Source organism: Thamnophis elegans, chromosome 9 (genome assembly GCF_009769535.1).
Source record: "Thamnophis elegans isolate rThaEle1 chromosome 9, rThaEle1.pri, whole genome shotgun sequence".
In the NCBI taxonomy this organism is placed as follows: domain Eukaryota; kingdom Metazoa; phylum Chordata; class Lepidosauria; order Squamata; family Colubridae; genus Thamnophis; species Thamnophis elegans.
In genome coordinates, this window is record NC_045549.1 from 20,821,500 (window position 1) to 20,836,206 (window position 14,707).

General features: G+C 38.9%; 1 protein-coding gene across 1 annotated transcript; it reads right to left on the reverse strand.

The window, feature by feature from the left end:
• Positions 1-228: 228 nt before the first annotated feature.
• LOC116513041 (histone H2A.Z) lies at positions 229-4,185 on the reverse strand. The gene is made up of 5 exons (XM_032223811.1): positions 4,005-4,185; positions 3,402-3,479; positions 2,937-3,050; positions 1,710-1,839; positions 229-1,610 (listed from the first exon to the last, which is right to left on the reverse strand). The coding sequence occupies exons 1-5, from the start codon at positions 4,005-4,007 to the stop codon at positions 1,549-1,551; spliced, it is 387 nt and encodes a 128-aa protein (XP_032079702.1). The 5' UTR covers positions 4,008-4,185; the 3' UTR covers positions 229-1,548.
• Positions 4,186-14,707: the final 10,522 nt, after the last annotated feature.

Sequence of the window (14,707 nt, forward strand, 5' to 3'; positions counted from 1 at the left end):
AATTAGTAAATATTAAGGGCCATTAGACCAGCTCCCATCATCCAAAACAAAATTAATATGGCAAATACATCCTTTACTATTTTTTGGCAAGGCAGTTTTGGCATTAACAAGCCATGTCTAACACTACAAGACCTATGACTCACTGCATGCAACTCAGTGCTTTCCCACATTACAGTACTGTATGCTGAAATCAAAGCTGTCTGCTTTATCAAGTAAGCATCACAAAAGTATTTTTCAGTAACTTTATTTGTACATGCCCACTAGAACAGGTAATACCTGTTTATTTTTCCAACTCATTAATTGGGGGTCAATACAACCATATGGTTAAAAATCTTTCAGCAACAACTTAATCTAAACTAATTGATGTTCTATAGAAATACTTAAGGTTTATGACGTTTTAATTTAATAAACTTAGAATGTACATTTTTCTTTAAACAAATTAACAATCTATTATGACATACACAGTTGACAAGGCAGAAATACAGTAAATTCAAGTAATATAGTCCTCTTCCCAGGAAACATAGGTCACAAAATGTCAGTTTTATGAAATTATACATTCTAAGGCATGTATTTTTAGGTGAGTGAGGAAAGGGAGAGGACAGTCTTATATGAGCATATTAAGTTCAATTGGAGATTTCAATTTTAGTATACTGGGAACTGGATGGAATTATCTAAGCAATGCTTATTTCAACTGGTAGCTGAAGCAATGCAGCTGCAAGTACTGAAGATTATTAGAAGGCACGGCATGAACAGTACCGAAGGTCAAATGTGGCATACAAGTCACAATGCTTAGCTTTACACATTAAACTAAAACCATACAAGTTATATGGCTTAATGTGATTCCTTTGGCAGTGATTGGAAGTTTTGCAAGGGTTTTAATCTATGCATGCTAGCATAGTGCATGCACATTAGCACTCAGTAAGATCAGCAGCTTCCATGAAATGGGGACCAAATAGTTAAACAATATAAATACATAGCTTACTGTAAAGTACTTTTCAAGAACTTGACCTAACTAATCATACACATTTCCAGCAACTTAAAAATGATTCAAATGCCTTAAAGCAATCCATTCATTTAACTCCTTCACCAGACTTAAGGTTCTGTACAAAGACATAGACAATGCTGATATTTCTCTTTTGGAACTTTTTGATCTTAAATACGAGAGTGATATCGAAGCTTTAGAATTCAAATTTTTATAATTTCATTTAATTAGCAATGTTGATGTCCAAATCTGTTTTAAATTTTCATAGTATAATTGAATAAATGTACTCAATGCATTAAAAATTACAGAGTAGCAACAATGTCAAGAATCCCATTAAAATCCAACATATCTAAAACAGTCAAGAACCACTACAGACAATAGCTTCTCTGAAGCCATGTAACACTTAAATAAGATTCAGACTTCAATGCAGAATTTTGGTTAGAAAGCTTGATGGGCTCCATCTTCAAGATTAAAGAAAGGCAAAATTGTATTTCACAGATGAAGTCCAGTGGAAATCCACTAAAAATGGACAACATAGCTTTTTGAAAGTTCTAATAAGTAATTCTTTAAACTGTTTTTTGTTGACCTTTCTTTCCAATGAGAGATTTATGAATATGTGGAATTACACCTGAAAGAAAAAAAAGGAAAGATTTATTCAAGTGAGGCGACAGAATCACTAAAATATTACCAACTAGAGATGCCACAAAATAGTAAAATTAGCACATACCTCCACCAGCAATTGTTGCTTTGATTAATGAATCCAGTTCTTCATCACCTCTTATTGCAAGCTGCAAATGACGAGGAGTAATTCGCTTTACCTTCAAATCTTTAGATGCATTCCCTGCCAGCTCAAGAACCTATAGAGATGAAAACAAGACAAATTGTTAATTGCAAAGCAGCCCATTTAAAATGCCAAACAGTCATGCCTTCATTGAGGATACAATGACCTACGAAGAGGTAAGGAAGCTGGTCCCCACAAATGATGTCTTGACAGTCTATCCTGGAACATACCAAAAATGCTGGAAAGGAACTTGGAGAATGGCACACTCCCCCTTGAGCTATGGTAATGCAATAGGTCCACAGCATAGCATCATGAATGTGCATAACATCCTATTGAACAGTGATTTTCAGGTAGTATATGCCACATTGAAAAATATGTTGAGTGTTTTGTTCTATGTGTGTACATAAACACAAACTAACTCTGGCTGCTTTGCTTTGGACAGCAGTGATTTATAGTAGTAAAGAATTGAAAAGGCTGATGTCAGTGACTGCAGAAGGAAACAGAATTTCAGGAACAGAAAAGTCAGAGAATATGTTGAAGTGGGAGCTGTTGACACTAGGGCTGCCATCTTGTATTTTTTAAACTAAAGTTTTGAATAGCCAAAACATTTGAAGCTTTTGTTCTGCAAACTGTGGCTGATCCTGAACAATCTGGCAGAAACCCAAAATGTGAGGTCCAAAAGTAACAGCCAACATCATACAACTATACATATATAGATCGTAATCTCCAGTGCTTGCTGTGTCTATTTCAATTTGTAAATTGGTAGACAAACTACATCTGGATTTTAACAGCCAACATCCTCAGTTGCTGTTTATGCTCAGTTACTGTTCATACTTGAGTTCACATACCATAGTGTTTTTCAGTCCCCTTTTGTACTTCAATTTGGGATTTTTGTTTTGTTTTTCCCACTGAATTTCTTCCTTTACCTCAACATATATTAGCTATGCTAAGAGAAAAATGCTTAGGGATCTTTGAAACAATATTTGTTTTTATTTGCATCAATTTATATTGCTTGTATGCTTCTCTGGGATAACTATAGCTTGTCTTTTGGAACAGAAAAAAACATTAAGAAATCTAATAAATACAGCTACTGTACTTGAGATATAGGATGTTGTAGTATTTTATCTTTTAAGTCCTATAATGTAAATTCTTTTATCCCAACCAAGCTCTCACCTCAGCTGTGAGGTACTCCAAGATTGCAGCACTATAAACAGCAGCTGTAGCCCCCACACGTCCATGACTTGTTGTCCTTGATTTCAGGTGCCGATGAATACGACCAACAGGAAACTGTACACACAGGAAAAAAAAAAGCTCAACATCTAAATATAGTATTTACCACTGTTCATCTTTCAAATGTACCTAAATACTTGTTTCAAATCTACGTAGTTGTTTTTTTTAAAAAAAACAGCAACTAGTGATGCTCTAAAAGGATTAATAAATATTTTAACTTCTTCCCTTTTCCGAAGAGGCAAAACATATTGATTCTGTAAGACAGATGACCTAAACCAGAGGTCTTCAAACTTGGCAACTTTAAGTCATGTGGACTTCAACTCCCAGAATTCTCCAGCCAGCATAGCTGGAGAATCTGGGAGTTGAAGTCCACAAGGCTTAAAGTTGCCAAGTTTGGGGATCACCCACCTGTAAGCCGGCTCTCTGTGATCGGGATACAGTCTTGGTTTTCGTCTTTCCGGAGTCCTTCCCAGCTTTTCCTCCAGCCTGGAGAAGGGGAAAAAAAGGGGGAAAAAAATCACTTACATAAACGTTAGCCCCTAACACACACCACATATTCTTTCCCTTAGGAAAGAGTCCCTTTCTAGCATCCACCATCCTTGCAAAGGCCCAAGATAGGAATCACGCGGCTGTTCTTCGGAATTCAAACCGAGCCTGGGAAGCGCGGGAAATGAGACATGCGCGTTGAGCGGAATCACGCCGGGCATCCCCCCGCCCGCCACGGAAATAGCCGCCGCGCACGCGCACACCGCCCTCCCTAGCCCGGCCATGGGCGCATGCGCCTCAAGAACTCTAAAACGCCCGACCACCGCAGTAGGGTGAGCCGTGTGTGTGTGCGGGTGTGACTCTTTGCTTCGCCCCCCTCAATTCTTTCAAGTCTGAATTCTGTTGGGAGTACCCATACGTTACAAACGGCTTCATCAACGGCTGTCTCGCTTCTGAGAAAAATCCGCCAGCTCAGCCGGGCGCCCCCCCCCCCTTTCCCAATTCTTCTTTTTAGCCACATCTTACCATTTTCAGTGAGGTGATTCCGCTAGCGGGAGGAGAAACGAAGAGGATCGTCTAGGCCAATCGAATACGGCTACTTTTTCGGTTATTTCGATTGCCGCCCCTGCTATTTAGCGACAGCTCCAGTTCAAAACTGCACCCTCTCCCGCCTTCTATGAGCCCTTTATATCCGTCTGTAACGTCTCAACATCCGGGAACCCTGCTCTCAAGGCCAGCCAATCGCCACAAATGGGGCGGTTCTTCCTGCGCTCTCCGTCGACCAATAGGAAGTGTGACGGAAAAAAGTCGGAGGGGGGGGAGGAAGAACCCAGGGACTGTTAACTGTTCGGAGAAACTCGTGCGGAATCGCCGCTTGTAAGGCTCCGCCTCTTTTCTCAGACCCTCGCTGCTCGGTCTCTTATGTAGAGAGGATAAGCAGCCTGGCAAGGTGGGTTGGTTTTATGCAGGTCTAGAAGAACAGAATTGGAAGCCTGCTCAAACAGGAGACCCTGTGCCATTCCAGGCAAAGACGGCTGTCCCGTCTTTTCTTTGGAAACCTCCAAATGATGGGGCACCCACAACTTCTGGAGGCAAGCCGTTCCAGTGGTCAGTAGTGCTCACTGTGCAGGAAACTTATTAGTTCTAGTAGTTAGATCGCTCCTTGATAAGTTTACATGCTTCTTGTCCTCTTTTTACTCCCTTTCTTTTCTCTCCTTTTTGGTTTGGCTCTGCAACCAAACAAGACAGACACAGACCTTAACGGATAATTAGATCTGAAAAAAAAAACCCAATTACTACGAACCTGCCTTCCGTTGAGGACCTATATACTGCACACGTCAAAAAGAGGGCTGTGAAAATATCTAGAGACACCTCACATCCTGGACATAAATTGTGTCAACTTCTACCTTCAAAACGATGCTATAGAGCATTGCACACTAGAACAACTAGACATAAGGAAAGCCCCCCCCCCCATGTCATCACTCTGCTAAACAACTAATTCCCACAACCCTATCATATTACTGTATTACTATTCTTCTCTTCCTTCCTAGTACCTATGTCTTCCCACTTATGACTATAACCATGTTGCTTGTATCTTTAAAATTTATATTTTGTTTCCTAGTATAATGTGATTGCTTATTAGCAACCTATGACTATCACTAAATCTTGTATCTTATGATTCTTGATGAATATTCTATTTTATTTTTCTTTTATGTACACTGAGAGCATATGCACCAAAGACAAATTCCTTGTGTGTCCAATCACACTTGGCCAATAAAGAATTTATTCTATTCTGTTCTATTTTTGTGAAAGTCCTCCTTTGCCATCAAAGAATGTGACACAATTTTAAATACCAATATCTGATGGGGATGTAAAAACCGAATTTTGTGAGCATCAAATTACATTTGTAAAAATAACAAAACGTGAGAAATTCAATCTTTAAAAAAGCAAACTTTAAAAAAGCAAATCATACTGAAAATACAGCCAGTTCTTTTAAAATACTTTTTAGCAACCTTTCAGTTTTTAATCAATGCTGTAAACATTGACTGTAAGGATCCCCCCCCCATTAAAATATTCTTTATTCTTAATATTAAAAAGAGGCAGGAGAAATGGCGAAAAATTTTACAGGCAAAAACAGCCCCAGTCTTTCTGCCATAGGAAAACAGTTTCAAAGTTCGAAGAGGCTGACCTTTAGGAATGGAAATTTTATATCCATTCAAAAAGACTGGGCCAATCTATTCATAAGCAAAACACCTTCAGCCGCAGCTACAGCTTTCAGTGGGAGCTGTTGGGATTAAGATTTACATCCCCCCACCCAAATTCTAAGGATAGGACATGACCTTTAGGACATAGTAGGATTAACCCAGCACCATTGAAATAGTAAAAGAGACAAGGCTCACTGGATTGCACAACCTACTGCAGCATATTAAAAAAAAAACAGAACTCAAGATCCATCCACTCACTCAGCCATTTTGTCAGCCACCCCAGAAACATGCTGCTGTTACTGAGGTTTCTGGAAAACAAGTAAACAGAGATCTTGTTTTCTTGTGGCTGGCCTCCATTGATTTTTTTTCTCCTGGCTTGGCATTGGACTGGATTTTCTCCCCCCCCCATTCCTTTGAAGTTTGCATGCCTTAGAAGGCTAAATTAAAATAGGGTTGGGTCATGTATGAATCAGCATGTCCTGGGAAACCCATCCTATATGCTTATAGGATATTGGTGAACAACAGGGAGAGATGTGCATGCTAGTCCAGGTTTTAGCTTTTTCCCTCAGAAGATAAATTACATCTGGAGCTGAGTTTGCATGACATACACTAGCCAGTAGCCATTTTGTGTTTGCACAAATCCAATCTATGTACATTAATTAATTGCTGTATGCTAAGTGTAGTGCTTTGAAAATAGATTGAAGATAATTAGTTGAGAGTCTCTCTTAAAAAATATATTGGGCATTCAAGTAACTAGTTATAGTCATTAAGTTTAGCTTGTCTTTCTCTTGAAAATGAAACTTTATTATGCTTCTTGTTTGTGTTGAAAGAACTGTCCTTCTGGGTTCGGCTCCAAGTGGGGAGAAAGACACTGGAAACATGGAGGCTGCTTGGAAAGATGGGTTAATGGTGGACAGGACCACATAGCTTGAGTCCTCAACAGAAAAGATGATCACATGCTTCAATGTTGGGTGAGGAAGAAGAGAAGGGCCGAAGAAAGAGAGGGCAAGGAAGGGACTTGCTGGGCTTTTTATAACCTATTCATCCCCACCTCTCTTTCCTGTTCCTGTGTTAGAAATGTATTCTGATTGATTGTCAGACTCTGATGGAGCCACAGGAGTAACTCTCTAGGCTGTGTTTTAAATCCAGGTTTGGTTAAGTTCTCAGATGCCATGTGGTGAGTGGGTAAAGGCTAATCATGCCTTAATCCCATCACCCTGGAGCTGAAGGGGAGAACTCTTTATTGTGTAAAGGGACTGGCTTGGGCATCTGAATGGCCCATTGACAAAGTGGGAGCAAGAAGCTGTAGGGAGCTACTCTGTCTTTAAAACATGTTTCTCCCTTTTCACATCCAGGGAAATGTAATATTCTGCCTTTTCAATATTTCCTAAGATATTTCATTTTTCTGGGAGAGGGCTGGGTGATAACATTCTACATTTGTTAGTACCATCCTTCGGGAATTCATAATATATATTGCACTCCCTGTTTCCATTTTTTGCCACAAGAACAAAACCGTGAAGTATCTTTAGCTGACAGAGTATGCCAAAGTCATCCAGCGTACTTCCATGACAAATGATAGACATGAACCTCGGGGTCTTCCCTACACTTAGACTAGTGCCTTAATCACTACATAACACTATGTCTTAGCACTGCTTTGGGTAAGGAAGGTTATGCCTCAATTGTAGATTAATACACTTTGTGTCTAGAAAGATTCGTGTACAGCATCTGACATTTTCAGATAGAATCCAAAATGTCTCCTAGACAGCTATGGCCAGTCGGAGCATATATATTTAACAGTCTATTTTATTCAGCCTAATATCTGCTGGGCCTCATTTCTTATTCTAGCCATTTACACTCAGTCTAGCTTGAAGACACTTGATTGAGAAGATTGGTTTTCGCACATGGCAATTTCCCACCATCTCTTTAAACTTATAAGCAAATAAATTTAAATAATAAGTACAGGTAGGTTTATAAGGAAATATATCATTGTCTCAGCAGATGCAGCATCTGGCTGACTTTGGGCCTGGAATCTATGCAGAGTCAAACATGGCAGGAGACCAATAGAAAATATCAGGGCTGTAAGATACCCCAAAGAAGAACAATGAGAAAAACAGGCCCAACCAACCAAGCGAAAGTTTGGAAACAAATTTCTGGTTGCCTGTTTTTTGCCCTCCCAGGCTCCGGAGGCTTTCCTGAGGCCTGGGGAGGGTGAAAACAGACTCCCGTGGCTGGCCGCATGCACGCCGGAGTTGAGGACTGCAAATATGGCTCCCCTTGCCACCTGTGGCATGCATGCCATAGGTTTGCCATCACGGGTATATGGGAATAACTAATACTTAGATTTCACTTTTAATTTGGTGTAGCAATGCAATTAGAACCATTGTATATTGCACATACATGCTCATTGGAACTTTAATGGAATGGCTATTATTCTAATTCAAGCCAAAGGAAAGCTTGCTTTTATCTTGATGGAAAACTTTATATACATTTCTTTAAAATAGTTCACATATTTTTTCATTGATATCTAAATAGTTATTTAATTTATTGCCTGGTATTTACTAAGAAATCAGAGTAAAGCTGAAAAATGTCTCACATAAACTTTTTTGCTTTAATAAATGATGATAAGTTAGAAGCTTGCTGAAAGCAAAATTATCTCCTTTGTTGGACGGGTCAGTTTGATTATTATCCCCATCGTTTTGCATTTATCTCAAGCAAGTATCCTCTGACAAATTTCCCCAAATCCAGAAAGTTTTATTTCCCAGGGATAAAAAGGGATGGGAATCTTGCTTGCTGGAAAGAGGGAAGTGATGAAACTGGTGTTTCTTTTGTGGCTACCTTGATGAACGGTATATTTTATTTTTCTTGCTGGCTATAAATCAGAGCCAGAAGCGTTGCTAAGAAAAGAGCAGGGATTGGTTATGAAGTCTGAATGGGAGCTACAGGAGGAGGATGAGACAAGCGGTGCTTCACTGGAGTAAAAAGCTGGCTAATAATAAGCATGCAAGAGCAAGGAGGAACATGAAATCAGCACCGGTACAGCGGAAGCAGGCAACGGGGAGCCACGCAGGTCCTCGAGGGATCAATGAAGTTAATCTTCCCCAGAGAGTTAAGAAACCTTCACCTTCTAAGTGGAGCAAATGGGAGGTGAGTGACCTTTGTTGGGATTTGAGGTTGTGGGGGATATTATAGGGGAATCTTTCTCCAAAGCCACCACATTTTTTATTATTTTATTATTCACTGGATTCCATTTAGAGAAATGGAATGGGGACAAAACAGCCTATTGCCTGAGCTTTTAAGTTTTAAAAAATGTCTCATATTAATAAAGCATTTGTTTTTAAGAATACTGAAGTTTTGGCACATAATTTGGGACACTATATTTAAAGAGTGGTCATTTTTATTGTAATGTGGGCTTCGGAATTAGAAGAAATCCAGGGCTCTGTTGGTTCCTAAGATGGTTGTATTTGGCCCTGAAGCGCACGAAATGTTCAAGACAGAATTAGTGAACCTGATAAAACTGTATCCCCCATTTGGCATTTTTTTTATATTCCTTGCCAAACCTTCCATTTTCAGCCATCCCCCCTCTCCCCCCCGGAAGTCAGCATTCATAACATGATAAGGACTTTATACTCCATTCATATTTGCAATTTTGACTAGTATTTTCTTTCATAATTGTCTGCTCTAGTCTTATTTGCCTTATCCATCTGTCTACCTGGTGAATAGCTTGACAGACTTTCAATTAGAAAAGAACACATTTATAACTCTGTGTGCTGTAAATATTGGGTCAGATTGCCAATTATTAGCTAGCATCCATAATGGTCCTTGTGAGACACATTTCTCAAACCTGTCTCTACATGGGTTTGGATTAAAGTTCTTATCACCCAAGACAACAACCTGGTATTTGTGTTGGCGGAGGATAGAAGTCAGAGTCCAGCACACCCAGAGAATACAAAATGGAGAGATGTGATGTAGCTAAACCAGACCAAAGTCCTAGTACCTATTGCTCATAAGTGTAAGATATTGTTTTATACCAAATCAGTCCATTGGTTTCTTTAACCCCCTCTGTAGAACCAAGCTCTCCACTAGTTTGTCAGATTAAGTTCAAATAATTCAATTTTAAAAAGCATTCACAAAAATCTTACGAGCTCTTGAGCTTTTTTCACGAAGTTTCAAAGGATTTCAAGAATGAAGATTGAAAATCTTGCAATTTGGGAAGCTTACAAGATGTTGGATATATTTTTGGAGTGGGGGTGAGGCTAGGCTATTGGAGAAGATTAATTGATGGTGCCCAGGTCAGAAAAAGAAGCTGACTTTTGAACTCCATATTGACTAGGATTAATATTCTAGGATTTTCCAGCAAGAAGCTTTCTCAGTCTTCTTTAGAGATGCCAAAGCTTTGATGCAGAAAGATCAATGCTCCACCATAGAACATGAGTTTTGCATGCAGACAATCATAGGTCCATGGGACTCTGTCCCTTTTCTATTGAATGCTTCGGACCATCTTATTCTAGGTCATTCTGACAATGCTCTACCATAATGCTCCTAAACCAGAGGTGGTATTCAGCCTGTTCTCTCAGGCTTAAGGCTTGGGTAGCTGGAGCTCTTTGTAGGTATATGAATATTATTGCCTAGATTTACCATCTTGTACATTGTTCGTATTTAGATTGTATACAGTTGTTTATTTTTATTTTGTGAACCATCCAGATTCAATTGGAATCAGGCAGTGTCCGTGTCAAGCAAGCAAGCAAACGAACAGAAAATATATTTCAAGCTATCCCTAGATTGAATGCATGTAAATATCTCAAACAACTTTCTGGAGGGATCCAAAAGTCGCAGAAGAAACATTACAACTTATTTTAAAGCATAGAAAAACTCTATTCGACGTGACATCTGTTCGCTAGGACAGTGTTTTCTGTTATAAGAGCTCATTTGCTGATAACCAGACATGCGGTGATTAAAAAAACACAACTTGTCAGACTTAAAAAGACAGCTGAATTTTATTTGGCCAGAGGCTGTCAAGTAGGTATTTGAACCATTGTGGAAGGTGGAGATTTTCTAGCTGTGATACTGTTTGGCTTCAAATAAATTGTCAGCTGCTGCCTGCTAATATGTGATAAACTAATCTTATCAACAACCTGTGCAAAAGAAGTGTGAATGGCCCATTCTTTTATTACATGGAGAAAACAGATCACAATTACTCTGCCTAAAACAAAACTATCCATCTATTCCTCCATTTGTCTTCCCATGCAGGAATACTTAAAAAAACAAAAAACAAAAAAACAAAAAAAAAAACCCACTGTTTCATAAAAGAAGAAATAAAACCAAACAGATCTACAATAGTATTCAAAATTCTGTTCTGCATTTGAGAAACTGATTTCTTCGGAGATCTTCCAACCAGAATCCTTTCAGCTTCTATACAATTCACTTTAAACAAATCTTTATCTAGCATGTCCACTATAAGGAGCAATTTCTTGGAGTATCCAATGAGAGGCAGAATATATATATATATATATATATATATATATATATATATATATATATATATATATATATATATATATATATATATATATATATATACACACTAGTCTCCCTTTATTTATTTATCAGCACAAATACTACAAAATGTAACAAAATAGGTAATATTTTACAGATACAAGTATAACTTTAAAGGACACTACAATATTAAGATCAGTATATCTCTTTTTAATCTGTAAAAAAAGAGGTTCCTCAGATTATATACTACAGGCTGGACAGTCTCAGTAACGATGCAATTGGCTTCTAAGTGTAAAGGTTCCCCTCGCACATAAGTGCTAGTCAGCCCGACTCTAGGGGGCAATGCTCATCTCCATTTCAAAGCTGAAGAGCCAGCGCTGTCCAAAGATGTCTCCGTGGTCATGTGGCCAGCATGACTAAACGTCGAAGGCACACGGAATGCTGTTACCTTCCCACCAAAAGTGGTCCCTTTTTTTCTACTTTCATTTTTACATGCTTTTGAACTGCTAGGTTGGCAGAAGCTGGGACAAGCAATGGGAGCTCACTCCGTTATGAGGTGCTAGGGATTCGAACCACCGAACTACCAACCTTTCTGATTGACAAGCTCAGCATTTTAATCACTGAGCCACCGCATCCCTCTCAATTGATTTCTAAAACATGGTATATATTTATATTCTTTTCCTTCCCTTGCAAAATGCCCACATCAATTCCTGTCACTGCAAAAGTGTAATTGGGGCAATTGTAGGCTATTCCTGCTTCTTAATCTCTCTTGGTTATCCTCATCGTGGCCTATCTAAATCCATCCAGCATCATTTCTCCTGCTCTTCAACTCTCTGGCCTCCTCCACCAGCCAATTAGTGGGTGATTTCCTCCCAAAGAAAATTGCCTGCCTTTCTCCGCATTGACCAATAAATGTCAATATTTATTTCTGAGTTTTTTGAACACCCCAATGTGCCCTCTCTCCTTATTAGCTGCAGGGAATGGGATTTTAGCTGCTTTCCTCCTTTCTGCGTCATGCTTTAAAGCTTTGTTTCTTGCTGCTTTTGTATTTTTATGTTTCCCATTTCTAGGCTATTTCCTTGAATTTTTGCTCGTAACTGTTCTTCAGGCTAAACCTACCGTACTTGTTATTTTCCATGCATTTTAATATGTTTTTTTCACAGCTTTTAATATGTTTCCTAACTCTGAATTTCATTTTTCCCACTGTACTCTGTGGGAACAGTTCTGGTTTAAAGCTGTTTAATAATATGTTTCTTCATCCTTTCTTTAATTTAAGCCGCTATTCACTTTATTTCCTTTGATTTCTTCCAATTAGAAATTTCTGCAACTTCCTTGCCCAATTTGCACCTGAGTTCAGCTCTTTTGTCTATTTTTCAACTGTTCTGTAACCATATTGGCAGCATTAAGATCTCAAACCAGCATAGGGAGCCTATAATGCATGAGTCTGGATCTTCTCAGCCCCAGCAAGTTGGCCAAAAATCAGAGATAAAATAAAAAAAGCTGAAATTCATTGTTATGAAGGCATTTATCCCCGATTCAAAAAAATCACTGCAGTTGCTGTCTTGTACAGTAATAAAATCAGGAAGCCTAATTTTGCTCTGTTTACACGCAAGGAAATAGTAGTTTTGGGTAAATCATACATTTTATTTTGTATCAAAAGGTACGTTCTATTGCTAGACGGGAACCAGGAGTAAAATCCACTTACTTTTGCTACCGGTTTGGTAGTGATGTGAGCAGGCTCCCACTCTCATTCACACACACGCTTGCTTCGCTTGCTCATGCCAGCCCTGCGCACGCACAGGACTTCTGTGCATGCGCAAAGCATGCCTGCAAAGATAAGCGAACAGTGAGGGATTAGAATCCGCTGTACCACACGATTTAGATTAGCTAGAAAACAGTAAATACTACTTTTGTAGCTAATCTAAATCGTGTGTCACAACTGATCGCAGGAAAAAACGGTAGCATTTTTTTTTTACTACTGGTTTGGGTGAATGGGTAACATTTTTAGTACCGGTTCGGACAAACTGGTCCTAACTGGTAGCACTTCATCCCTGACTGGAACCTTGGATAAATATTATGAAGCAGTTTTACTTTGGGCCTAGAGATACAGTTGCTCAGGAACACATTCTCAGTTCCTCAGGAACTGTTGAGAGGAACTTTATGGTGGCAATTTATGCCTTACTTAAAAAAAGAAAAAGAAAATGAGAACCAGTTTGATATAGTAGTCAAAGCAGCACGGTAGAAACTGGGAGATATTGAGTTCTAATCCTGTCTTGAATAAGATAATGGCAAACTACTTCCAAAAACCTTCCAAAGAAATCTTCAGGGACTTATCCAGGCAGCTACCAGGAATCAGTTCTGTTTCAAAAGTACATACCAGTGGTGGGATTCAAATTTTTTTACTACCGGTTCTATGGGCGTGGTTTGGTGGGTGTGGCATGGCTTGGTGGGCATGGCTTGGTGGGCGTGGCAGGGGAAGGTTACTGCAAAGTCCCTATTCCCTCCCGATCACCTGGGACTCGGGAGGCAGAGAATAGATGGGGGCAGGGCAGTCAGAGGTGGTGTTTACCGGTTCTCCGAACTACTCAAAATTTCCACTACCGGTTCTCCAGAACTGGTCAGGACCTGCTGAATACCACCTTTGGTACACATACACACACACACATGCACATGCGTGCGCGCACACACACAGATTTTTCATGAACTTTGAATATCCGTGGGGACATATTTAGAAATGCTGTATTTTCACTGGAAATGCAATGCATCTCACCTTAGTTTAGAAGCAACATGTGAATGGTGATCTGGGTACAACTTCAAGTCCATGAGATGGATTACTCTCTCCAGATAAGTAGTCCATTGGCCTCTTCCCATGCTTTTGTGATATATATATATGCTTTTCCAGAAAAAGGAGGAAGAGAAGTGAGAATATATGATAAGAATGAGAACAAAAAAAATCTATAGAGAGGCTACTTCAATTTATTTTATTTTATTTTTTTACAGCTGATGGCTATTGGTGGCTCCATTTTCCTACTGCTTTATATCGTGCTGTGTTATGAAAATTTCCATTTCCATGTGGCTCATATGTATGCTCATCTTGGATATCCCAATGCCCAGCACATTGTGGGACAGAGATATTTGAAAGGTAATATCTGACTTGAGGAGTGACCAATCCTTAACCCAGGTTTTTTCAACCTTTGGATTTGTGAAAATGGGATTTATGAAAGATCTTTGTTTCTTTATATAGAATCTTGGCATGACCGAAATGTAAATTATTTTCACATCTAAATACATTCTGGAAAATTGGAATTTCAAATTCATTAATTATCCTAAAAATCCTGGTTTTCATGTATATTTATAATTGATGTATGTTGACTGTTTTCATATATTATGCTGAAACATAAATATTGAAAAGGAGACATGATTGTGAGGCTTATGGACCAGTAGGTGTATCTGAATTTCTCCTATATGTATTATAGCTAGCTAGCTAGCTATCTATCTAGATAGATAAATAAATAGATAGATAGATGATAT